The sequence below is a fragment of the Malaclemys terrapin genome, chromosome 12 (assembly GCF_027887155.1).
Source record: "Malaclemys terrapin pileata isolate rMalTer1 chromosome 12, rMalTer1.hap1, whole genome shotgun sequence".
Classification (NCBI taxonomy): domain Eukaryota; kingdom Metazoa; phylum Chordata; order Testudines; family Emydidae; genus Malaclemys; species Malaclemys terrapin.
In genome coordinates this window covers 13494223-13520231 of record NC_071516.1, presented here as the reverse complement: position 1 = coordinate 13520231, position 26009 = coordinate 13494223, and the positions used below count along the sequence as shown (strand labels likewise).

The following is a 26009-nucleotide window of genomic DNA, read 5'->3' as shown; positions in this document are numbered from 1 at the left end:
CAGGCTGTAAGTGCCTTAAGGTATGTCTACACTACGAAATTAGGTTGAATTTATAGAAGCCGGTTTTATAGAAATCGGTTGTATACAGCCGATTGTGTGTGTCCCCACATAAAATGCTCTAAGTGCATTAAGTCGGCGGACCGCATCCACAGTACCGAGGCTAGCATTGACTTCCGGAGCGTTGCACTATGGGTAGCTATCCCACAGTTCCCGCAGTCTCCGCTGCCCATTGGAATTGTGGGTTGAGATCCCAATGCCTGAATGATGCAAAACAGTGTCGCGGCGGGTTCTGGGTACATGTCGTCAGGCACCTCCTCCTCCGTCAGAGCAACGGCAGACAATCGATTTGCGCCTTTTTACCTGGGTCACCTGTTCAGACAACATACCACACCAAGCATGGAGCCCGCTCAGCTCAGCTCACTGTCACCATATGTCATCTGGGTGCCGGCAGGCATGGTACTGCATTGCTACACAGCAGTAGCTAATTGCCTTTTGGCAGTAGACGGTGCAGTATGACTGGTAACCTTCATCGGCGATCTGGGTGCTGGCAGACGTGGGGCTGGCAGACGTGGGGCTGCATTGCTACACAGCAGCAGCCCCTTGCCTTTTGGTAGAAGATGGTGTATTACGACTGGTATCCATCGTCGTTGTACTGCAGTGGCTGAAACTCCGTATGTCCCCCAGTCACTGCCTTCCCAATGACGATGATGGCTATCAGTCATAATATGCTATTTTCTGCCAAGCGCCCAGTATTTTCTGCCAAGCACCCAGAAGATGCCGAGGGCTATCAGTCATGCTGCACCGTCGTCTGCCAGCTTAAGATGTAAAAAATAGATTTGTTCTGTATTCATTTGCTTCCCCCTCCCTCTGTGAAATCAACGGCCTGCTAAACCCAGGGTTTTGAGTTCAATCTTGGGGGGGGGGCATTCTGTGTGACAGTTGTTTGTGTTTCTCCCTGATGCACAGCCACCTTTGTTGATTTTAATTCCCTGTACCTGTATGCCATGTCATCACTCACCCCTCCTTTCCTCCCTCCATCCATCAGATACTAGTTTCGTGCCTTTTTTCAGACCAGACGCCATAGCACTGGGATCATGGAGCCCGCTCAGATCACCACGGCAATTATGAGCACTATGAACACCATGCGCATTGTCCTGGAGTATATGCAGAGCCAGGACATGCCAAAGCAAAACCAGGACCAGCCGAGGAGGCGATTGCAGCACGGCGACAAGAGTGATGAGGAAATTGACATGGACATAGACCTCTCACAAGGCACAGGCCCCAGCAATGTGCAAATCATGGTGTTACTGGGGCAGGTTCATGCCATGGAATACTGATTCTGGGCCCAGGAAACAAGCACAGACTGGTGGGACCGCATCATGTTGCAGGTGTGGGACGATTCCCTGTGGCTGCGAAACTTTCGCATGTGTAAGGGCACTTTCATGGAACTTTGTGACTTGCTTTCCCCTGCCCTGAAGCGCCAGAATACCAGGATGAGAGCAGCCCTCACAGTTGAGAAGCGAGTGGCGATAGCCCTGTGGAAGCTTGTAACGCCAGACAGCTACCGGTCAGTCGGGAATCAATTTGGAGTGGGCAAATCTACTGTGGGGGCTGCTGTGATCCAAGTTGCCAGGGCAATCAAAGACCTGTTGATATCAAGGGTAGTGACTCTGGGAAATGTGCAGGCCATAGTGAATGGCTTTGCTGCAATGGGATTCCCAAACTGTGGTGGGGCGATAGACGGAACCCATATCCCTATCTTATCACCGGAGCACCAAGCCACCAAGTACATAAACCGCAAGGGGTATTTTTCAATGCTGCTGCTAGCCCTGGTGGATCACAAGGGATGTTTCACCAACATCAACGTGGGATGGCCGGGAAAGGTACATGATGTTCACGTCTTCAGGCACTCTGCTCTGTTTCGAAAGCTGGAGGAAGGGACTTTCTTCCCGGACCAGAAAGTAACCGTTGGGGATGTTGAAATGCCTATCGTGATCCTTGGGGACCCAGCCTACCCCTTAATGCCATGGCTCATGAAGCTGTACACAGGCAGCCTGGACAGTAGTCAGGACCTGTTCAACTTCAGGCTGAGCAAGTGCCAAATGGTGGTGGAATGTGCATTTGGACGTTTAAAAGCGCGCTGGCACAGCTTACTGACTCGCTCAGACCTCAGCAAAAAGAATATCCCCATTGTTATTGCTGCTTGCTGTGCGCTCCACAATATCTGTGAGAGTAAGGGGGAGACATTTATGGCGGGGTGGGAGGTTGAGGCAAATCGCCTGGCCGCTGATTATGCGCAGCCAGACACCAAGGCAGTTAGAAGAGCACAGCAGGGCACGGTGCGCATCAAAGAAGCTTTGAAAACGAGTTTTGTGACTGGCCAGGCTACAATGTGAAACTTCTGTTTGTTTCTCCTTGATGAACCCTCCGCCCCCCCACCCGGTTCACTCTACTTCCCTGTAAACAAACCACCCCACCATCCCCTCCCCCCCCCTCGAGCACCACTTGCAGAGGCAATAAAGTCATTGTTACTTCACATTCATGCATTCTTTATTAATTCATCACACAACTAGGGGGACAATTGCCAAGGTAGCTTGGGATGGGTGGGGGAGGAGGGAAGGAAAAGGACATACCGCAGTTTAAAGCTTTAACTTTTATTGAAGGCCAGGCTTCTGATGCTCGGGCAATCATCTGGGGTGGAGTGACTGGGTGGCCGGAGGCCCCCCCCCACCGTGTTCTTGGGCGTCTGGGTGAGGAGGCTATGGAACTTGGGGAGGAGGGCTGTTGGTTACACAGGGTCTGTAGCGGCGGTCTCTGCTCTTGCTGCCTTTCCTGCAGCTCAACCATACGCTGGAGCATATCAGTTTGATGCTCCAGCAGCCGGAGCATTGACTCTTGCCTTCTGTCTGCAAGCTGACACCACCTATCATCTTCAGCCCGCCACTTGCTCTGTTCATCCCTCGATTCAGCCCGCCACCTCTCCTCTCGTTCATATTGTGCTTTTCTGCAGTCTGACATTGACTGCCTCCACGCATTCTGCTGTGCTCTGTCAGCCTGGGAGGACATCTGGAGCTCCGAGAACATATCATCCCGAGTCTGCCATTTTCTCCTTCTAATCTTCGCTAGCCTCTGTGAAGGAGAAACATTTGCAGCTGGTGGAGGAGAAGGGAGAGGTGGTTAAAAAAGACTCATTTTAGAGAACAATGGGTACACTCTTTCACGTTAAATTTTGCTGTTCACATTACACAGCACATGTGCTTTCGTTACAAGGTCGCATTTTTCCTCTTATATGGAGGGCCTGCCGGTTTGGTGTGAGAGATCACTCACACAGTGCCAGGCAACAGATTTCGGCTTGCAGGCAGCCATGGTAAGCCACAGTCTTTTGGCTTTTTTAACCTTCTTAACATGTGGGAATGGTTTCAAACAGTAGTGCCCTCATTTCCCATACCAAGCACCCGTTGGGTTGGCCATTTAAAATGGGTTTGCAATGTAAAAGGAGGGGCTGCAGTTTCCGGGTTAACATGCAGCACAAACTCAACTAACCCCCCTCCCCCCCACACCCAATTCTCAGGGATGATCTTCACCCCTCCCCCCCACCGCGTGGCTAACAGCGGGAAACATTTCTGTTCAGCAGAGCAGGAACGGGCACCTCTGAATGTCCCCTTAATAAAATCGGCCAATTTCAACCAGATGACCATAAATGATATCACTCTCCTGAGGATAACAAAGAGCGATAAGGAACGGATGTTGTCTGCATGCCAGCAAACACCGGGACCATATGCTGCCATACTTTGTTATGCAATGATTCCAGACTATGTGCTACTGGCCTGGCGTGGTAAAATGTCCTACCATGGCAGACGGGATAAGGCAGCCCTCCCCAGAAACCTTTTGCAAAGGCTTTGGGAGTACCTGAAGGAGAGCTTTCTGGAGATGTCCCTGGAGGATTTCCACTCCATCCCCATACACGTTAACAGACTTTTCCGGTAGCTGTACTTGCTGATTGCCAGGGCAAATTAATCATTAATCATTAAACATGCTTGCTTTTAAACCATGTGTAATATTTACAAAGGTACACTCAACAGAGGTTCCCTGTGTGCCCTCAGGGTCTGGGAGCAAGCCTTGGGTGAGTTCGGGGGTTACTGGTTCCAGGTCCAGGGTGATAAACATATCCTGGCTGTTGGGGAAACCGGTTTCTCCGCTTCCTTGCTGCTGTGAGCTATCTACATTATCTTCATCCTCATCTTCCTCGTACCCCGAATCCACTTCCCTGTGTGTTTCTCCATTGAAGGAGTCAAAGCACACAGTTGGGGTAGTGGTGGCTGCACCCCCTAGCATGGCATGCAGCTCCGCATAGAAGCGGCATGTTTGCGGCTCTGTCCCGGACCTTCCGTTTGCCTCTCTGGCTTTGTGGTAGGCTTGCCTTAGCTCCTTAATTTTCACGCGGCACTGCTGTGCATCCCTGTTATGGCCTCTGTCCTTCATGGCCTTGGAGACCTTTTCTAATATTTTGCCATTTCGTTTACTGCTACGGAGTTCAGCTAGCACTGATTCATCTCCCCATATGGTGAGCAGATCCCGTACCTCCCGTGCGGTCCATGATGGAGCTCTTTTGCAATCCTGGGACTCCATCACGGTTTCCTGTGCGGATGAGCTCTGCGTGGTCACCTGTGCTCTCCATGCTGGGCAAACAGGAAATGAAATTCAAACGTTCGCGGGGCTTTTCCTGTCTACTTAGTCAGTGCATCTGAGTTGAGAGTGCTGTCCAGAGCGGTCACAATGAAGCACTGTGGGATAGTTCCCGGAGGCCAATAACGTCGAATTCCATTCACACTACCCCAATTCCGACCCGCTAAGGCCTATTTTATCGTTAATCCCCTCGTTGGAGGTGGAGTAAAGAAACCGGTTTAAAGGGCCCTTTAAGCCAAAAAAAGGGACTTAGCCATGTGAACGTGTCCAGGCTTAATTCAATTTAACGCTGCTAAATTCGACCTAAACTCATAGTGTAGACCAGGCCTTAGATGCTGAAGTCAAATTCAGCACTTCACTAGAGGTGAGTAGCATCTTCCAGGACTGGGCCTTTAGATCTAAAATAAGTTGAGAAACATAGTCCTCTCAATCAACATTGCTTTCAGCACCAGTAGACAAAATGGCTAATCAATAAAGGGCTTGTACCACTTTTGTCCTTTCAAGGTTACAATATGCAAGACAAAGGGTTTTTTGTTTGTTTTGTTTTGTTTTGTTTTTTTTACAGTTGTAGGCTTTTTTCCCCTTCTGTAAATTGTTGGGCTTCTGCTAATTATTCAAATTCAAAACCATAGTTTTCCCAACTAATGCACCCAAAGTGCTTTTCATGTTGAAAATCATGGATGATCTTTCCCAGGATCCATTACTTAGATGCCTCATGACAAGTTTTCATTCTGCTTTTCTGATGTTGTACCCTGCCTGCCAACCCAACTAAAATCTAAGCTCTTCTGTCACTCCAATAGCATGTCACCTCAATCTACAACATTAGTCATGAAAGAAAGCACAATTTTATTGTACTGCTTTGTAAAAAAAAAAAAAAATTATGCAGCTTTACATTCTTCTCATTATTCATTCTTAGTTGCCAGGCTGTAACAGATGCAGATGAACATGAATTTTTGCTAAACGTTTTCCTCTGTGGGTAAAGAGTCCACATTTCATTACAAAGCAGATGATACATTATTTAGTAAAATTACAGTAAGAAGAATAAAAAATTAGAACACCACACAGTTATTCTTTCCTCAGGAGGGCTCCATAAAATTCACTCAAAAAGACTGGGTATCAAAGAAAAGTATTAAAAAGAGAATTTATAATATGCTGAGATTTTCTCCCCTCACGGTGTACAGACATTTCAGTGGATAAAATATTTTTGGCTCCCAAAATAGATGCATTGGTAAGAAAGTTAGAAACAAAACCAGGAAGATGCACATAGATAATCTGGGATTTTGAAGGGCAAATTTTAAAACCTTGTAAGTGTATAGTATCTACTTTAACTATACCACACAGGGCAAAATTCACCCCTGCTCAGAGAGCAAGTACAATTTCTATATGCCATCTAAGTACCCCCAAAAGCCCCCAGGCAACAAAGTTCCATGACACAAAATTTAAGAAAAAGTTCTTTTCCTTTAACATTATATTGGTGACTTTATGACAATGTCTGCAGAGACCTTCCTGAATTCCTTAATAAATGCAGAAATCCAGCCAAATAGCTCTTGAGAGTCTTGATCTGGTGATTCCCCAAATTTTACCTGTGAATTTGAAAGAGAAAAAATACTAAATATTTAACATTATCCAAGTTTAACTTGAACAGCATCCAAGATTTTCATGATCAGTGCCCAAGATTAAATGCATTCATTATTATTGGTATTACGATTACAGGAACATCTAAAGGCCACAGTTGAGACCAGGTCTCCACCAGACAGCATGCAAACATACAATAACAGGTGGTCCCTGCCACAAAGAGCTTAAAATCTAACATGAAAAGTCAAAGAATGGAAGTATAATTACCCCAGTTTTACAGATGGGTAATACAGAACAAAGGGCTTCATCCTAAAAACTTCCATTGACATTAATGGTGTAGGATCAAGCCCAGAAAGATTAAATGACTTGCCCAAGGTGATACAAGAATCTTTGGCAGAGCTGGTAACTGAATCCAGATCTCCCACATCTCAGTACATTGCAGTTAGCTCAAGATTATCCTTCCCCTCAATTTAGTATTATTCTGTGGTTTCGATTCATACATCACCAAAATTCCAAGTCCATCCACAAATCATCAAAACTGATCACTGGACCATAGTGACAACTGAGAAAAAAGAGATTAAATAACTGCGGAAACTGAGTTATCACTCCCGCTGATTTTTTCATGTCCCAACTGAGACATACAGAGGGGGCAGCGTAGCTAAAATTATATAGCTGTTACCTATGATTTGGCTAAATGTAGAACTTTGTGTTCCAGGGATAGCAATTTAACAGATTACACAATAACCACATTAAATGTTAAGACTATTTTTAATTCTATGTTTTAATTAAATCAATCAGCCAACCCACAAAAAATAGAGCTGTTCATAAAAAGAGGGGAGAAATCAGGAAAAAAAGGAAATCTTATCTTGCTTTTTATTTGAAATTTTGAAAAAATCATTTTTTTTAAATTGACTAGCTCTAGATTTGGTAAAAATAAACAGAAGAATAACTGAAAGTCTTATCTACAGTTTTCTTGATTATTTTTTCAAATTATGGAATTTCATCATAAATTTCAAAATTCAAATCACTTCCAGCTCAAATAAAAACAGCAAAGTTCTCAGTGACTCTTGCTGAAACTGTTCTACTTTGTATAAAATGCTTGAATAATCACTGTGAGGGACAACGAGGCAGAGAATGACTCTATAGCAGTGGTGGGCAACCTGTGGCCCACAGGCGGCCCATGAGGGTAAGCTGATTGTGGGCCACGAGACATGTTGCTGATATTGACCGTCCACAGGCCCAGCCCGCCTCAACTCCCATTGGCCAGGAACAGCGAACCACGGCCATTGGGAGCTGCTGGGGGCCATGCCTGCGGATCGTCAATGTCAGCAAAATGTCTCACAGCCCACAATCAGCTTACCCTCATGGGCCTGCAGGCTACAGGTTGCCCACCACTGCTTTAAAGCCATGTGGTTAGGGCACTCACCTGGGTGGGTGGCAGAACTGGATTTCAGTCCCTGCTCCAATTAATATGTAACTATTTGCAATAAATGGAACAACTTCAGCAAGAGAGGTTGATGGACACAAACCCTACAGTCTGGTGGTGAGGGTACTCTCCTGGGAGAAAGGGTTCAACTCCCTGCTCCAGATGCAAATTCAAACCTGGGTCTCCCACATCAGTTCCCTAACCACTAGGGTACTGAGTAGAAGCAGGGGTGTCATTACCTCGTCCTTTGTTTTCTTTCTCTAGCCCTTAATTTCCTTTCCTTTTGTTAAAACAGAAACACTAGTTTGAACTAGTTTGACACAGCTAGTTCAACCTGAATTTTTTTTATTTTGAGTCACCAGAAATTCTGAAAAAATTCAGTTTCAGTTAGACCAGAACCAAAATTTTTCTTCATTTTTTTTAGCTGCTAGCAAACTTTAAAAAAAAAAAAAACATCTTCACATAGCTCTCCTCATGCTCCCATTATCTTCTATAGCCCCAGCACCCTGGTCAAACTGCATCTCCTGCAATTCATCATTTTCTCCCCTCTAGCAGCACATCCTGGGAGCTGCTGGACCTGGTTCATCACAGGAGGCGTAGTCCTGGTGCATAGAAGAAAATGGGGACATTTCTGCTTTGACCCAAATATTTCTGTTTTCAGGCATTTGGTTTTCTAATGAAAAAAAATAAAAAAAAATTCTGTGGAAAGCAGACACTCTGAGGCCTGGTCTAGGCTAGAGGGGGATCAATCTAAGTTACGCAACTTCAACTATGTGAATAACATAGCTGAAGTCGACGTACTTAGACCTACTCACCGCAGTGTCTTCACTGCGATGAGTCGACTGCTGCCACTCCCCCATCGACTCTGCCTGTGCCTCTCACGGAGGTAGAGTACACGAGTCGACGGGAGAGCACTCGGGGGTCGATTTATCGCGTCTAGACTAGACGCAATAAATCGACCCCCACTGGATCGATTGCTACCCACTGATCCAGCGGGTAGTGTAGACATACCCTTAGAAGAATTTCATTTAATTAAAAACACAAATTCCACCCCAAAAAAAAAAAACAGTTTTCGGGGGGAAGAATTTTGACCATCTCTAAAAATAATCCACACAATGTGCAATCTATTAGAAAACAACAAGTTAAAGCAGCCAGACTATAAAATCTAGAGCTAGGTATGGGATTCATGGCTCAGATCAACTACAGCCCTCGTATCAGTTCTCCGGCTTTAGGGCTTATGACAGTTCTTAACTTTAAATCATTTACTGGGGTTTAATTAAGGAGGTTTGTCATCATTTTCAAGGGCAGTTCCTCGATGTCATCAAATAAGTTAAGACTCTATAATGTTAGAAATGGCTTTTCTAACAGAACAGGAGAAATCCAGAGAACTGGCTCAAAAGATTCATAATAAGAGAAGTTTAAAAAGGCATTGTGTGATTCTTCAAGGCTTTATCTTGTCTATAACTGAGAGCAACAGTCCTCCCAAGACTGAATAGCATTCTAGTAGTATTACAAGCTGCAACAGAAACAGAATGAATGATCTGAATAAGGAGATATTACTTGTCCAATTAACAATTTCCTGTCTCTCTCTCTCTCTACTTTATCATTCCAATAATCAGATTCCTATTTGCGACCATGGGTCTAGCATCTAGGGATAAGGAGATGGACCACCCAAAACATTATCAGTTGGTATCAGCTCAGTAGTTTTGACACTGTGCTCCTAACTGCACCTCCTGGGTGCTGGAAGCCTTTGGTCTTTGGCAGGCCTTTCTCAACACACCAGGCGTGTACCGTTATTTAAGCAATAATGAATGAGGCATTTCCTAGGGCTAAGAGCCACCTGGGAGGAGTTGACAGCCCACAGCTACACCATGGGCAATTATCCCCAGTTTATCATAATACTACAGAAAAACCATGTGCTTAAGGTCATTACTGCTTTCATAAGTAGAAATGAAATAATAAAGATAGACCTATGGGGGTCTATTTTATAGGCAGTGTAGTTTCTATTGGCACCTTCAAGATATTTCCAGAACATGTATCCCCTGTACTATTGCTGTTCAGTTGATAGGATAGGATTCATGGAAACACACACAGTTGTCTGCTTGCTTCAGACACTGTCCTGTAAACCCATGTTCTGGAATAGGACCCTCTAGAAAAGAGCACTCCTTTCCTTCTGTTTGAGGGAGTTAAGCCAAACTCACAATATTGAAATATAATTATAAAACCAAATCCTGAGGCACCTTCTGTCCACAAGACAGCTTGAAACCTGTGGGTCTCCTGTGAAAGGGGGACAAAGAGGTCCTATAGGGGATGATTCCACACTCCACCTTAGCATGGCTTGTTGGTGCATGTGTATAGTGTAAATCCAGATGGTGGGGCCACAGAGCAGCAGTCCACACCCAGCAGCAGCTGGACCGGGAGACATGGTGCAGCTTCATGAGTAGACTGGCTGCAGGACAACAATTCTGTTTTGCGGCAACTTGCAAGGTTTCAAAATTTGTTTTCCTTCGGCACTGGAACAAAACCAAATTCTTTGGAATGTTTTTGCAAAAATGGAATTGTGTCAAAATGTCTGTTTTCCAACCAAAACTTGGGTTTTTCAATTCAGGGAGGTGCATGCTAGGCTGGGTAAGACATGGACCTGGAAGACCTAGGTGCAAGTCCTTGCTCTTCCTGATTCAAAGCAGTATTCCATCCCAGATCACTTTGAAGCAAGCAGAGCAAGGACTTGAATCTGGCTTTTTCACATCCCAGGCCAGTGGCCCTAACCACCAGGCTATAGCCTCAGAGTTGCTGTTGCTGCAATTTCACTGAAAATGCTCTGACCAGCTCTATTCATGAGTGATCCAAGCCCTAGTTCTGAGTTGAGGATAAGGATCCTTGCCTACTTTCCCCACTTCTCTACTGTTTTCTTTTTACACAGTCTTTGGCTGCAGGCTCAGGATAGGATCCTTAGTGTATATCTTGTAGTTCACATTTGACTTGTTACACTATGTTGAGGCTGTTCTGTTTTTAAAAAGTAACAAGAGACACCGAGGAACCTTTGTACTCTGTTATAATGTTACTGCTAGTAAAACATTACTAATTACATTTTCCTGGTCAAACATCTCTTTAATCTTCTGCTGATGCTCAGACAGGGTTCCCCAAGGTCACCCAGATGTCGTCATATTTTGTAGTATTTTGCCTACCACCACGTTGAACAGCAGGAAGAAACATACTTTTAGTGTTAACTATTTTTATACAACCATTTTTTTAAAAACAAAAAAGATTTAGAGGTGTTGGCCTGGTTCTCTGAGCACAGGACTGGGAACAAGATCTTATTGTTCCCACTGTTAATACTGACCTGTCTGTGGTCATGTGCAATTCATTGAGGCTGGCACTTTAAAAAAAAAACACATCTTCTAATGTTATCACTCAATCAGTGTTAGCAAATGGTGGGAGTGCTACTGTAGGCTGGCTGCAGGTGTTTCTACCATTGTCCTCTAACCATGCTTGGAGGAAGTCTAGCAGTCATGGTGGTAAAAATGTTAGCATGTAGTCACCAGTGTTCCTACTGCTGCTTCTTTGGCCTGAGTTGTTAGCCAATATTCAGGGACTCACCTGGCTGTTTCCATTAGGAGGCGAAATTGGTAAGAGTCGGATATTTCTTTGGGGCAAGCCTGTTTATTTACAAATGAATGCACACAAAGTGTTGGTTCCCTGACAGAGTAGGAACAATCAGGAGGCAGCTTCCTTGTTCAGAAATCCAAGCTTGATTTCCAGCCAGTCCTGTGCCCAAGAAGCTCCATCTCTATTCCCTCTCAGGACACATTGTCTGCTTCTCTCATGGTCTCCTGGCTTCTCTCTCTCTCTCACACACACACACACACACACACCTGAAATTATCAGTCCCAGGGAACCCTCTGGGCCCACACAGTCCTGCCTCTGTCCTGGGCTTGCATGCAATCTAGTGCCTTGGACTGTGGCTTCTATTGTTTCAGCTATCACTAAGAAAAGGGCATTTAATTGCTTCCTCTTTTCACCTAAATGAAAGGCAGCTGGTATGCTCAGCTTGTGAGGTCTGTGATAGCCTACAGATCAAAGATGGCAGGCAGCCACTGAAATAACCTCCAGTATAACACCACTATTGCTACAGCCAGCGGAGCTGAGCCAGTGATACTACGATGCCAGGAGATTTTTTTTTAATGTCATTGTGGACAAAGCTTTAGAGTTTCTGCCTCAGTTTCCTCTCCTGGACAATTGGGATAACAGCCTGATGTACTTCATGTGGGTGTTATGACTTAAGTTTTGGAAAGACCTTCCTTGAAGACATTAGGAAGTTTAGACTTGAAATTAGACGAAGGTTTCTAAGGAGTGAAGTTCTGGAACAGCCTTCCAAGAGGAGTAGTGGGGGCAAAAGACATATCTGGCTTCAAGACTAAGCTTGATAAGTTTATGGAGGGGATGGTATGATGGGATTAATTGATCTTTGATCATTAGCAGGTAAATATGCCCAATGGTCTGTGATGGGATGTTAGATGGGGTGGGATCTGAGTTACTACAAAGAATTCTTTCCTGGGTGCTGGCTGGTGAGTCTTGCCCACATGCTCAGGGTTTAGCTGATCGCCATATTTGGGGTCGGGAAGGAATTTTCCTCCAGGGCAGATTGGCAGAGGCCCTGGAGGTTTTTCGCCTTCCTCTGCAGCGTGGGGCACAGGTCACTTGCTGGAGGATTCTCTGCACCTTGAGGTCTTTAAACCACGATTTGAGGACTTCAGTAACTCAGGCATAGGTTAGGGGTTTGTTACAGGAGTGGGTGGGTGAGATTCTGAGGCCTGCATTGTGCAGGAGGTCAGACTAGATGATCATAATGGTCCCTTCTGACCTTAAAGTCTAAGATGAAAAGTCTATGCAAGTGCTAAATATTTATTCATTTTGTTTACCATGTGCCCGGTTTGTTATATAATAATGGTTTGAATTTTGAAGGTGAGCACCTTGTCATCAACAGTAGCTGGAGGTACACAGCACCAGTGAAACTCAGGCTATAAACCCTCAGAAAAAAGAAATGGCATATGCTTATTCAAATCATTCTGCCACTGATCTATACACAATGAGGGATATGCTATTTCTTACCAGAGTTACACCTAAATCTATATGTACTGAGGGAAGTGTATCTAAAACATGTGTGAGCTCCATTTATGGACATTTGTGCATTTTTAGAAAACAGCTTTTAAAAAATGTAGATTTCTTTCAATTATGTTTTAATATAATATGTACCAGTGTATCATTGTAGAGCTTCTTCATTTCATCACATCTTTTTGACAATTGGGAAAGGTGTCCTTCATACTTCTGAATTAGATCCTGTAATAAATTTTAAAAAACCCACAATGTTGAGTAGCTACAAGGATGCAGTATGAAAGCAATACTCGACAGCAGTCAGACGATTCATTGATAGCAAAAAAGAGAATGCAGGTCAAATATTCCATGTGCCACCAAGACTGTGAGATGTGCAAAATATAAGCCTACTCACAATCTTCTGCATTTCCATACAAATATCAGATTAATGAAGCCAATGAGAGAGTTTCAGAATTTGAGAGCTCTCAGGAGTTTGTCCACTGAGATGACTTAAATCTATTAAAAAATTAAAGTAAAAAATGCAAGTTAAAAATTGTAGGGTCCTGATTTTTAGGGGATTTGTGCCTGAGTTTTATTAGCCACTGTGCGTGTGCACCTGCATGCACTGTTGCTGCATTCTAACACTTGTGCATACAGGATTTAGTGCATCAAAAACTCATGGCTTAAGTTGCACGTACTTATATCCAAGTTACCTGCTGGAAATAAGGCTACAGAAATCTAAATTTTGAAACTGAGGATGTTTCTTAACAGCTGTCCTCTTCTAATTAGTCTTATTAAAACAATGTATATTATTACAATAGCTTAGTATTCATCAATGGCTAAAAGATGACACTTCAATCTGCCCAGTCTAAGGGATAGCATGTGGTTGCATTGCTTCTGGAGAAGCCAGTGACGTGGGAAATCAGTCTCTCTGCCAGTCTCCCTGCTGTTTGGGGATGGAGTAAACTCTACCAGGTCTATTCCTGGGGTAGTGTACTCACAGCTCTGACACCATGTGCATTGTGAGGGAGGAGGAGGGCTCTGCCACCATACCCTACCCAACTGCATGGGGAAGGGAAGTAGCAGCTCTGTGGAGCCTTTTCATCAAAACCAAAATGTCTTGGGAAGGTTTCTCAGGCCCAGGATGGAATTTCTAGTCAGAAAAGAGAGCCCTCTGGGAGCATAATCAATAGTCAGGGGGTTACCACACTCACCAGCAATTTGGGAGACCCCGGGTCAAACTCCTGCCCTGCTGGATTAGAAGTAGAGTCTTGAATCTGGGTTTCACACATCCCAGGTGAGTGTCCTGGGCACCAACCTATCAGCTATTCTGGGGCAGCCTCCATTCCCCTTCCTTTTCTCATGATAGGACAAGAAGCAATGGGTTTAAATTGCAGCAAGGGAGGTTTAGGTTGGACATTAGGAAAAACTTCCTAACTGTCAGGGTGGTTAAGCACTGGAATAAATTGCCTAAGGAGGTTGTGGAATCTCCATCATTGGAGATTTTTAAGAGCAGGTTAGACAAACACCTGTCAGGGATGGTCTAGCTAATACTTAATCCTGCCATGAGTGCAGGGGACTGGACTAGATGACTTCTCGAGGTCCCTTCCAATCCTATGATTCTATGGTTTTTTTGCAAAAAGTTTTCACAAGGTCTCATTTTTGTTCTGCATCAGAACAAAACTAGATTCTGAAATCTCAAGAATTTTTGTGGAACAGAAATGTTGGTTTCCAGCCAGCCCTAGTAAGTAGCCATCACAGAGACATAACCGTCAGTTTGTATCCTATTACACCCTGCGTCAGCTGGAAAGCCAGGTTATATTGAGCTCTAACCAAGTAGAATATATTACGCATCAGCTATCTCCAGTCTAAAATAAAGTTCTGGTAAATGTTACCTTTAGTTCCTTGTAGAACTGAGACTCTTGGGTTGTTGCCTTGATAGTCTTGGACTTGACCAACTTTCTGTACTGAATAACATTTTCCAATTCTTTCTTTAACACTAATCACAAAACAGAGAGGAAGTGAAATATTTCAAGAACTTCAGTAACAAACACTCATTAAGTTGTGTAAAGGCCTGCTATGCCTCACAGAAAATCATACAACCTTGAACCTCCAGCTCCATAGCACTGGCTGCTACCATTTGAGCTATAGGACTAACTGCAGTAGATGGCAGCAAGAGAAGGCTATTATCCCAGAGGTGGGGTGGACTACTAGATTCTGATGCTGAGTTCCAGAGGGCTGATTGAGAGTGCAGTCCAGCCCTCTTTCTCCTCTACTCCAGGAGTTGGGGGAGCTTCTGCCTTATGTGGTGCCCCCAGGAGGTAGGACTGGCCCCTGGGGCTGCATGCTGGGTATGGGATTGGTTGAGCGGGGAGTTTGACCCATCTCTCTTTCTCCTCCCTCCACCTTGGGAATTGGGGGAGCTACATCTGATGCCCCCAGAGGGAAGGGGAATGCATCATGTGATCGGTCCAGGTTGATGGGTGAGCCCAGTCCAATTCTCTTTCCCCCATCCCCCAACACTACAGATAATCTGGCAGCTCCTAGTAGTTCCAAGTACACAGTGTCTGTTGTTGCAGGTTTGGCCATGGCAACATGAGCCTGGCCTTACAATGGCCAGTGATTTGGGCAGGCTGCCAAAATGCTCCCAAGAAACACAAGTGACAGAAGGGAAATAGTGATTTTTAATAGTTTATAGCTCAGCAAAATCTGAGTGAAATTTCATGGGATGAGCTAAAAAGGCACTTCAATAGCCCAGAGGGTGTACACCCGATCAAACGCTTGCTGCAAACAGAAGCATAGAGCTTCTCTGAGAAAAGCATAGAGTTTCTCTGTCCTTCATAAAAATGGCAATCTAAATATAGGGGTCACTACCAGCTCCTCCTATAGTTAGTGCTTCTGTCATTTTGCCTAGCGTAGAAGGTGGACTTCTTGGTCAACAGTTCCAATTATCATCCATAGCACACTTTTTTAAAAGTAGATTAAACATTTGTAAGCCTCCTGCTTCTGATAAAATTGAAATATATTTGTATTTATTTTTTGTGCCTCTGTTGCTCTGCAAAGGCCAAATCCAAAGCCCATTCACTTCAATGGTCCTCACACCGATGAATTCAGTCACCCTTTACATCTAGCCCCAAATTCCTTCAAAACCATCCCAATTGCTAGCTTATACTTGATCTCCCAATTTTGCTCCTTTCTACTGGCTTCACTAGTGGTGCATTTCCACTTACTGAAGATACTGGTTTAGTTCAAATGGCTTCTTGAACTTCATTACTTAACTATATTGAGTTTTCCCTTGCTTTTCTGCATGCCTTCTGTGACTCTCCTCGAAGTAATTTTGATAGAGCACCTGTATCGCTTAACATCTGAGTGTAAGGCAAACTTAATGGATTTTGCTATTATCAGACAGTATATTTTGATAGATCGTTTCTAAATCATATGGACACACAAATATTTCTTTTTAAAATTCCACATGATAACATGACGTTTATATATAGCCATGGCAACCTCTTACCTCAATATTTTGAACCTCTTTACAAACTACAAAATAAGTGCAATGAAAACCTGTTTCGAGTGACTGCACAATGTATGAAAGTCTTTCTGTGAATTTAGAAAACGTATTTACATACCATCAACTTCAGCACGGAGACCTTTGATGGAAGCTGGAAAGGAACAGAGTGGGAGATTGGAGGAAGGAAAAAAAATGTTAATAAAAATTATGCACATAATGTGAAGATGGGGACTTTTGCAAAAGGTTTTTTTTATCCTCTTACCACCAGGAACAGCTTCAAATTCTGTCAACTCCTGAGAAAATTTAGCCAAATCAGGCTCATGTAAGAAGATCTGTTCCACAAGGGCATGAAGCAAGGTGATCCTCTCCTTACCCCGCAGCAGCGATAACTACAAATAGAATACAGCAATAAATTGACAGTCTAGGTTATTAGACATTTTTTAAAAATTGGAACAGCAGGGATGTTGATAGCTCCTAGGTAAATTTGACAGGAATAGAAAACACAATGGAATTAAACCTTTCTCTTTTCAATCTGCCATCCCACATACATTTCTGCTTAAAATTAACTTTGCATTTTCTCAGGTCCTTTCTTGTTCCTTTGTAATGTCTCATTTTTCTTTTTTAAAACTTAAGATATCTTAATTGACTGCAATTGATTCTGCATCTCCAAATATGCTCTTGCCCCGGGTCCCATTTAAAAGCACTATGTGGTGTTCATGTAGACAGTAAGGTTCCTTAATAGAATCTGGGGAGATGCTTTGTGGCAGAAAATGATTTTGAACATATTTTTCATTATAATAGATGTGGCATTACAGTACTGTCTCAGAACTGTCACTTGCATTATAAATTACACACACCCATATTAAAGTCTCCTGTGGGAAAAGAAATCTGAATAATTAAAAAAAACCCTCTCTTCTATTTACAGACCAGGCATAATCTGATAATATTCTTAAAAGGTTCAAAGCATCCTACAGAATATGCATTCAATTCTTAGTTCTGGGATCAGATCAGATTCCGTTATTGCTGAGTGGCGTGAAGAAGCAGGTGCATGGACGGGAACTATGCTCAGTGGCAACGTTTTCTGCTGGCAAATCTTGATGAGGCAGGGAAAGATGTGATAGAAAAGTTAGTTAAGAGATTGTTTGAGAACTAAGGGCCAAATGATGGTTGTCCCAGAGCAAGTGTGGCTAGTGCATAGGATTGATATGGCTGTATATGGTCAATGTGCCTAGTGGAGCCAGTTGGGCACTAAATTGGCCAGCAGCTTTGAGCAGCCCAGAATGGATATATCAGAATGGAGAGATACCAACTTGAGCCTGGTGAGCTGTGCTGGGGACTGAATCCTTTGCCTTTGAAAAGGCACAGCAGGTACCACTAGTGAGCACGGTGCTTCCTCAAGCAGCTCTCAGGCTTTTTCTGCCTACTTCTGGACTCTGCAGGCGTAATGTTTCCAGTCCCCAGTGCTCTTCCCCCTCACCCCTAGCCCCCACACAGCTCTGCCACACCTGGCAGCTTTCCCACAGCCCTTAGTTTAAAAAATTCTCTAGAACCTTTATACTGTTACATGCCAGCAGTCTGGTGCATTTTGGTTTAGGTGGAGCCCATCCTTCCTGCATAGGTTCCTTCTTTCCCAAAGGTTCAAGGTTCCCCAGTTCTTGATGAACCTAAAACCCTCCTCCCTGCACCATTGTCTCATCCACGCACTGAAACCCTGCAGTTCTCTCTCTCTTCCTGCCTCCGCATGTGAGCCATTTCAGAGAATGCAACCATGGAGGCTGCGAAAGAGGTTCAGTCTAAAGGGACGGTAAGGCCGCATGGCCTCCCCTGTGCAGGAAGAGTCAGACCCTTGGAGGTCTGGCACACTGAAGGGGTTCCTCCTAGAGACTATCACAAAGCTATGGGCATAGCACTGATCCTGTGGAACTTTGACAGGCTGTCTGACTGCAGGTGGTGACACTTTATTGTGTCCCTGAAAGTCTCCTCCATGTACCCGTCTGTCTCCCTTAGCTCCTCCAGTGCAGCCACTCTGGCCTCAAGAGCCCGTACTGCCTCTCTGAGGGCCATGAGCGGCTTGTACCGTATACTCACCTATGCCACCCGCCCCTGAGGAAGGTAATTGTACATGCTGAATTCAGGGCAATAAACTGGATAGCCCCCACTCTGCTGCTGGGCTTCTGTCTGCATTATTTTTACTCTTGCAGGTTTTTTTGTTGGGGAGGGTTATTGGCCTAAGTTTAGAGTATGTTTGTTAGATGTATGGGGAGGGGGAATTCTCTCTCCCCCTTTCCCCCCTTTCCTCCTTCCTGTGATTCTTTTCTGGGAGGCTTTTCTGACACCCGTCTAGTACTTAGGTTATAGTCCCTTAGCCTCCTCCCCTGTGGCTGAGCACTCAGCAGCCAAACTTTCCTTACCTTGTTAGCTCACTCTGTCTTATGCACTCTCACTCTGTCTTGGGGCTCCCACTGCTCAAGAACGGGACCTGGAAGGAATGCCTCTTGCACTAGCGTTCTAATCTCCCTGGCTAGTTAAACCACTGCTCTCCCTGAGTTGGCCCTGCTCCCTTGTCAAGGGATCCTGAAGGGGTTATGGATCAAGGGAAGGCAGGCTACAGCCTTGTTAATAAGCTCTCAGAGGTTAATGACATTTAGTTACCCCATTTTAAAACCCAACCCTGCTTGCCGATACTAAAGGAAAATCATGTTTAACATTATGTTAGTTAATATGCACTGTAACACAGTGTTTTCAATGCTAGGAAAAAGTGTTAATTCACTTTGGTCAAAGAAGACAATCGAAATCCTTTAGCCATCTCTCTTCCAGCCTTTTCATTTAAGTAGTTCCCAATGGCTAAGATGTACTCCAACACAGCAACAAATTTCTGGCTGGCTTGCAGCTCTTTGCACGCTCGGATCTTCTGGTTTATTAGCTGAAACACAAAAGCCTGACTTCAGTTCAACTGGAAGATGTGAGTAAAATGAGGTCTTCACCTCTCTCTCTTTGTTAGGTCTATCTGTTCCTAGCTGAAGTACACAAGCTATATTTTAGCTGTTGTAGGCCTGTCTTTACATTAATTTCTCTTGGAGAACAGGCCAGAGGTTCTCATGAACCCCTTGTTAAAATTCTGCCATCAAGATAAAAGGAGTGTTGGCAAGATTTCCCTGTTTCTGATGAGGACATGCCCTTCCTGAATTCTGCCAAATTATCCATGCCAGAAAGGATTTATCCCTCGTCTCATAAAAATGCCATGAAGAGCAAATATTTTGCTCTTGGAATATACCAGATTGCACCAACTATCAGGGGAAATGGATAGCCAAGAGCCCAGCAGAATGTCTTTATCCTTCACCCCACTCCTGCCTATTTCTAAGTATACCAGCTGAGCACCGTGCTATCTTATCAAAATACTCCAGACATTTTTTTTCCAGGAACAAACTTAATCATTTCCAGCAATCAAACTTAATATCACTGTTTGCCCAGTGAGGCTGCCTTCTTTCTGTGGTTAGGGATAAGAGATCCTTTTTAAAAATAGGAAAAACAAGTGAATAAATTCTCCAGTGCCTCACACTTTGTGTGTGCAAGATACAAAGCATATCAAGTTTGTGGGAAGGGAGGAAAACCCTTGTTAAAATATTGACTGTACATCAGAGTCAGGCACTGTAGTAAATTATATTGATAATACACTACTACTTTATGTAGAAATTCTACACATTACATACCTATGTCATTCAGCCCAAGTAATAAGATACCTAGGGAATTAATATACTGTGCAGTGAGTAATAAATCGCCCTTGGTTGTATTATAACTTCAAAGCAATCATTATACCACATTCCCCAATTATTCACAGTAATTTGGTTTCATTGTGGGATGGCAGGAGTGTAACACTGAGCTAGACAGGGTCAGATATGTGTGTATCACCAGTGTTCTCTCTCTATTCTTGTTCTGAATTGTGCTCAGTGTGACTATGTTTTTAATTAGAGCTAGGGTTGCCAACCCTCCAGGACTGTCCTAGAGTCCCCAGGAATTAAAGATTATGTCATGTTGCTGGAACCTCCAGTAATACGTGCAACCAAACTTGGCAACCCTAATTAGAGTTGACGGGGGACAACAATTCCATTTTGTGGCAACTTCCATTTGTTTTCACTGCAATGCAGAATGAAAACAAAATCTTTTAAACATTTTTGCAAAAAACAAGTTTATCAAAATGTCCATTTTCAGCTCAAAATGTGTTGCCAGCCTGGTGGTTAGGGCTCAGGCCCGGGACAGGGAAGATGCAGGTTCCAGCATCTGCTGTAGCATGGAGGTTTTTTTCCTCAGCTTACTCTGAATCAGAAAGAGCAAGGACTTGAACTTGCGTATCCCACCTCTTTCGCCAGTACTCTAACTAGGCCAGGGGTTCTCAAATTTCATTGCACCGCAACCCCCTTCTGACAACAAAAATGACTACACAACCCCAGGAGGGGGACCGAAGCCCGAGCCCGCCCGAGCCCTGCCGCCATTGTGCGGGGAGGCTTTGACTTGGGCTTTGGCCCTCGGTGGTAGGGCTCAAGCTTTGGCTTCAGCCCCGGGCGGTAGGGCTCAACTTTCAGCTTCAACCCGGACCCCAGCAAGTCTAACACCAGCCCCGGTGACCCCATTGAAACAGGGTCGCGACCCACTTTGGGTTCCTGACCCACAGTTTGAGAATCACTGAATTAGGCTATAGAGTCAGCGACACACCTAGCTCTGAGTGTGTGTGTCTCTCTCTCTCGTCAAAACCAATACATCTCTGTGAAACATTTTGACTTCACCAAAATTGTTCCAATAGCTGTCATTCCTGCAGCTATAGGGGCAAGGGGCCCTGGAACTCAGGAATGGATTTAAATTAACAAGGGAGCACTTCTCCTGTTTGCTGACAAATGGGAGATGGAGAACCCGAAGAGGCATGCGAGGAGGGGCCCAACCCAACCATCACAGGCATGTACTCTCCCCTTGCCACTCTTCTCTGGGCTGTCCTTCCCACTGCCAGTCCAATCAACACCAGGGTGAGACGGAGGAGGTAGCATTTAAAAAAAAATACTTCAGTATTTTACCATAGCAGTTCCCCAAACACTGCAATGTCACTAATAGATGCTGTTCTAGTTTGGGCTTTTTTGGAGGGTGGGGGGGACTATTTTTGTAGACTGCTGTGGCTTTTTTAAAAAAATAAATAAATAAAGGATTCACCCATCTAGTGCCTTAAAAATGTATTCCAGGCAACATCCACAAAATATCAGATGTGCTGATTGGTTTGAACTGTGTCTCATGTCATTCCTGAGGTCCTGCATTCTGCAGGTGGCATTGTGTTAATAAATGACCTCAAGTTTTGGCTTATCCAAGGGTATTTTAAACACACCAGCAGGTAGTACATATTGTATTTCAAATCTAGCCCATCTCTAATTTAGTTTCATACTAGTTTCGACTCCCTTGGCTATAAAAGCCATGAGCCATATAGATCAAAACCTTTTTGCACATTGCTTTTGAATAATGCAGTGATATGACATCTTATACATCAGGCTGCCTGCATTATTACAATATGAGCTGTCAACATTATGGCTGGTGAACTGTTTTCCCATTGAAAAGCTCACCTCACATACACTGACTTTTAAAATTTGCATCAAAGACATCTGGTACTTTAATATGTAACTGGTGGATTTGAATTAAACGCAAACCATAAGCAAGTCATGTCACTTACAGGCTCCAGATCACCCATGCACACGGGAAGTTCTCGTATCGTAAGCAAGAGATCCAATCTTTGGCCTAAATGAGGAATTTTACACATCTGTATAGAACAAGATGGAATCTGAATCAGTTGTGAAATGATCATCCAGCAAATATTGTGTTCATCAAACATGTACTTTTAATAATGGGTTTGCCAATTCAGACATAGGCGCAGACTTTTATAGTGCTATTCTCGTGTATTAATTTTACACTACCCCTTAAAAATTTAGTCATGCAATTGCACACATAAGGAGCATGTGCAAATTAAGCACAGAGATACACATACATTTGGGGCCAGATGGCATTAAAAGCAATAACACCAACCTCTTGGGAATAAGAATGGGCTCTTTCTACACACAATTCTGTGTCTAAAGTTTCTGGAAATCTGGCTCAAAACACTACAATCCCTCCTTATTTTTAGTGGGAGCAGGGAGGATCATAAGATTTGCTTAACTTTTCTCCATATGCTCTCCCTCCTGAGTGCCTCTCCATATCCTGACTCTGACTGGGATTAGAAATATAAATGCCAATATCATAGGAAGGGCAGTTTCTTGAAGTGTTTTATCCCATGCTGGAAAAGGGAATCCCAGAAATCTCACGTGACACGTTTTTAATGACTGCTACATTTGCTTACCTCTAGCATAAACTGATCAACCACATGCAGCTCTGAAGGAGATCCCTTGACGGACTGATACATTTCTAAATCTTTTGGAGTTGGCAGATATCTGAAAAATAATGAATGAAAATAAGACGTTCTCTTTCCCAGAAAAATATTGTATTATGAGACAGTTTGACCATTCCATATATTGCACCTTTGGTATTGTGTATTATATTCTACTTGTTCTGTTTCGGATTATTTAGTAAAGATACTTCCCAGGAGTTCAATCTAACTGCAGGGGAAGCTAACAATAAGTGGCCACAGTAATGATTACAGTAATCAGTATCTGGTGATCACAGTAATCAGTTAAACACATACATGTGGCCTGGGAAATAATAATAATATGCAGTACTTAAGCAGTGGCTTTTCATTTGTAGATCTGAAAGCACTTTAGAAAGGTGGGTACGTAGAATTATCCCTGTTTTACAAATGGGGAAATTGAGGCACAAAGACATTAATATCAACACTTTTTTAAAAGTGACCACTAATTTTTGGCATCTCCTTTTGGTGGCACCCAGTTTAAGATACCTAGGGTCTGATTTTCAGAGGTGCTGAGCATCTGCAGAAACTAGTGAAGTTGTGGGTGCACAGCAGTTATGAAAAATCATGCCTCGGGTGTCTCAAGCTGGACACTACAAAAATAGCGTATACTTCTGAAAATTCTGGTCCATGTGACTTCCCAAAGGTCTCCCTCATAATACTGCTTGGAACAATCAAACTCGCAATAGAGATGGGGGCAAATCCTTGTGTTTTGCTACTGATTTCAAAATATGAATAGAGAATTCACTCACAGAAATAAGGAATGGTTTCTGAATCAAAATAAGGCCTATCTTTGTCCAATAATATTCAGCCTGTTCCCCTAATGCAATTGGTTGCAATTAATTTATTTCATATTTACACCAGAGTAAAAGCAGAATTTTGCCCACTGGCCATGACCTTTAACATTTTAATGTTGCATTTAGCTGTAAAATTTTGTTCATTTTCCATTGGATAGTAGGATTTGGATTTCCCATTGATGTTTATATACTGAAACAGGTTCATTTTACACAGAAGAGGAATGCTTCAGAAAAAGTTTCCTGACTCATTGTAAACGTGTACAGTATTTAGGCTCCTGTTTTCCTAAATAATTGGGGCCAAATTTTCAAAAGTTCCCATTTCAGCACCCAGCTGTAGTGGGCAGATTCTCAGAAATGATCATTTTCCTGCAGTTTCTGTTGTTCTGAGTCCAGTGTTCTGAAGAGAAACTGCTAGGTACCGAACACTTTTGAAAATCTGCCCCCTTCATTTAGGTATCTAAACAAGAACTGAAGGACACTGAGCTCTTTTGAAAATCGGCCCTTGATTCTGAAATATATATGTATTGTCTATTCAGTAACATTTTGAAATCTGTTTCATATAGGGAGAAAAAAGCTCTCAAACTCTTGCTGAAATTTATAAAAAGAACAGGAGTACTTGTGGCACTTCTTCGGAAGTGGGCTGTAGTCCACGAAAGCTTATGCTCTAATAAATTTGTTAGTCTCTAAGGTGCCACAAGTACTCCTGTTATACAGACTAACACGGCTGCTACTCTGAAACTTGCTGAAATTTGTAACTCTATTAGACTCTGACAATACATTAGCACAGAACAGAATACCTGCCCTCTTATAGAATCTAACATTATATGCAGCTGCATCTGTTAATGCTTCCCTCAACATCATCACTATATAAAAGAGCACTTTGAAATTTTGAAAAAAATCCTTTTCCATTTTATTTCATTGCTTAATGGGCTAGAACCCCAGCTAGTGTAAATCAGTGTAGCACCCCTAACTTCAATGGAGCTGAACTGATTTAAATCAGCTGAAGACGCTGGTGTAAATACAGAGTGGTGTCTTGAGGTCTGAACACTGGGTATATATCCGGGGACCATATGTGTTGCACATACAGGGTAGGTCTACGGCAAGGGCATTGTTTAATATCGGGGGTCATGGGGATTGTTTAATATCTGAGTTATTCCTGATAAAAATACTCCCTGAAAACCAGTGTTTCTCAAACTGGGGCTGCTGCTTGTGTAGGGAAAGTCCCTGGCGGGCCGGGCCGGTTTGTTTACCTGCCCCATCCGCAGGTCCGGCCGATCGTGGCTCCCACTGGTCGCAGTTCGCGGCTCCAGGCCAATGGGAGCTGCTGGAAGTGGCGCGGGCTGAGGGACGTACTTCCCCCCCTCGTCGGCCCTGTTTAGCCGGTCCGCCCTTGCTGGGGGGGCCCAAAAAAAATTTTTCACCGGGGCCCGAACCCACTCTAGGCAGCCCTGAGGGCAGGTAAACAAACCAGGGGCTTTCCCTACACAAGCGGCAGCCCCAGTTTGAGAAACACTGCTGAAAACCCTCCTTTAATTTCAACGAGAGTTCCCATAACTAGTGCTTTCACTCCTAAGAGAGAGTTTACATTAGTCGCCACCTTCAAGTACCGTTGAACTTGTTCTGTGCACTCTGCCAAATTATGTGACCAGTAGCATTTGTTCATTCCTATTAGCTCCACCCACTTGTTTGCTTGTATTAACAAAGTATTTCAAGAGAGTTAATTCTTGGTCAGCATGTACTTAGGTCAGGATAGTTAGGAACTAGAGAATAAGGTCACTTTTTGTAACCAAGGCTTCGGAGTCAGATCCTCTGCTGGTGTAAATCAGCATAGCTCCATTAACTTGCACAGAAGTAGGCTAGTTTTCACCAACTGAGAATCTGGCCCACAGACTGCATAAACTAGTAACTGCGTTGCACCCAAGTACCAGGAAATCTTTCACCAGAATATCAATGCCTTTAAAAACATTAATATGACTTTGTTTGTGCCTATGATATAGGGGACTTACTGAATTTTCTAAATCTTCTTCTATTGCAGGCAGGTTTTTGTACAAACATCTCATTCCAGATATGCAATACCACTGATCTTCCAGATCTGGTCATCTTCTAAGCATAGATATAATTCCATAATTTTATAAGTGGTGTGTGATGTGGACAAACGCCCGGTGCAGAGTAGGGGTCAGGGTTCCAAAATCACTTTTCAAAGGGCAGATTTAAACCTACCCTCTAAGGCAGAAGGAGCAGTATTTTAATAACTTTTTTAACACCTGCTTCCTTTGCCTCCCCAACAATGTCTTGATCAAATAAGTTGAAGATGTTCTTGATTGGGGAAGCAGCTGCCTGTCAATTTTTACACAAGAATTTTAAATTTTGGCAAAGGTACCAAACCCCTGGAATAGGCACATACACATCTATATGTATTATGGGGAAGATTTTAAAAGGCAAAAAAGGGCAGTTAGGCATCCAGGCTCACAAACTATTTAAAGGGATACTACC

General features: G+C 43.6%; 1 protein-coding gene across 1 annotated transcript in view; it reads right to left on the bottom strand.

Annotated features, from left to right (window-relative positions):
• Window positions 1-5512: 5512 nt before the first annotated feature.
• The window catches only part of LOC128846941 (formin-I-like), a 40523-nt gene continuing 20026 nt past the window's right edge, over window positions 5513-26009 (bottom strand). Inside the window, exons 9-16 of the mRNA XM_054046228.1 lie at window positions 22657-22747; window positions 21997-22083; window positions 19063-19215; window positions 16555-16681; window positions 16411-16443; window positions 14677-14780; window positions 12944-13027; window positions 5513-6269 (exon numbers count right to left, since the gene is read on the bottom strand). Of these exons, the coding sequence (XP_053902203.1) occupies window positions 6153-6269; window positions 12944-13027; window positions 14677-14780; window positions 16411-16443; window positions 16555-16681; window positions 19063-19215; window positions 21997-22083; window positions 22657-22747 (796 nt within the window). The 3' untranslated portion in view covers window positions 5513-6152. The remainder of the gene's footprint in view (window positions 6270-12943; window positions 13028-14676; window positions 14781-16410; window positions 16444-16554; window positions 16682-19062; window positions 19216-21996; window positions 22084-22656; window positions 22748-26009) is intronic.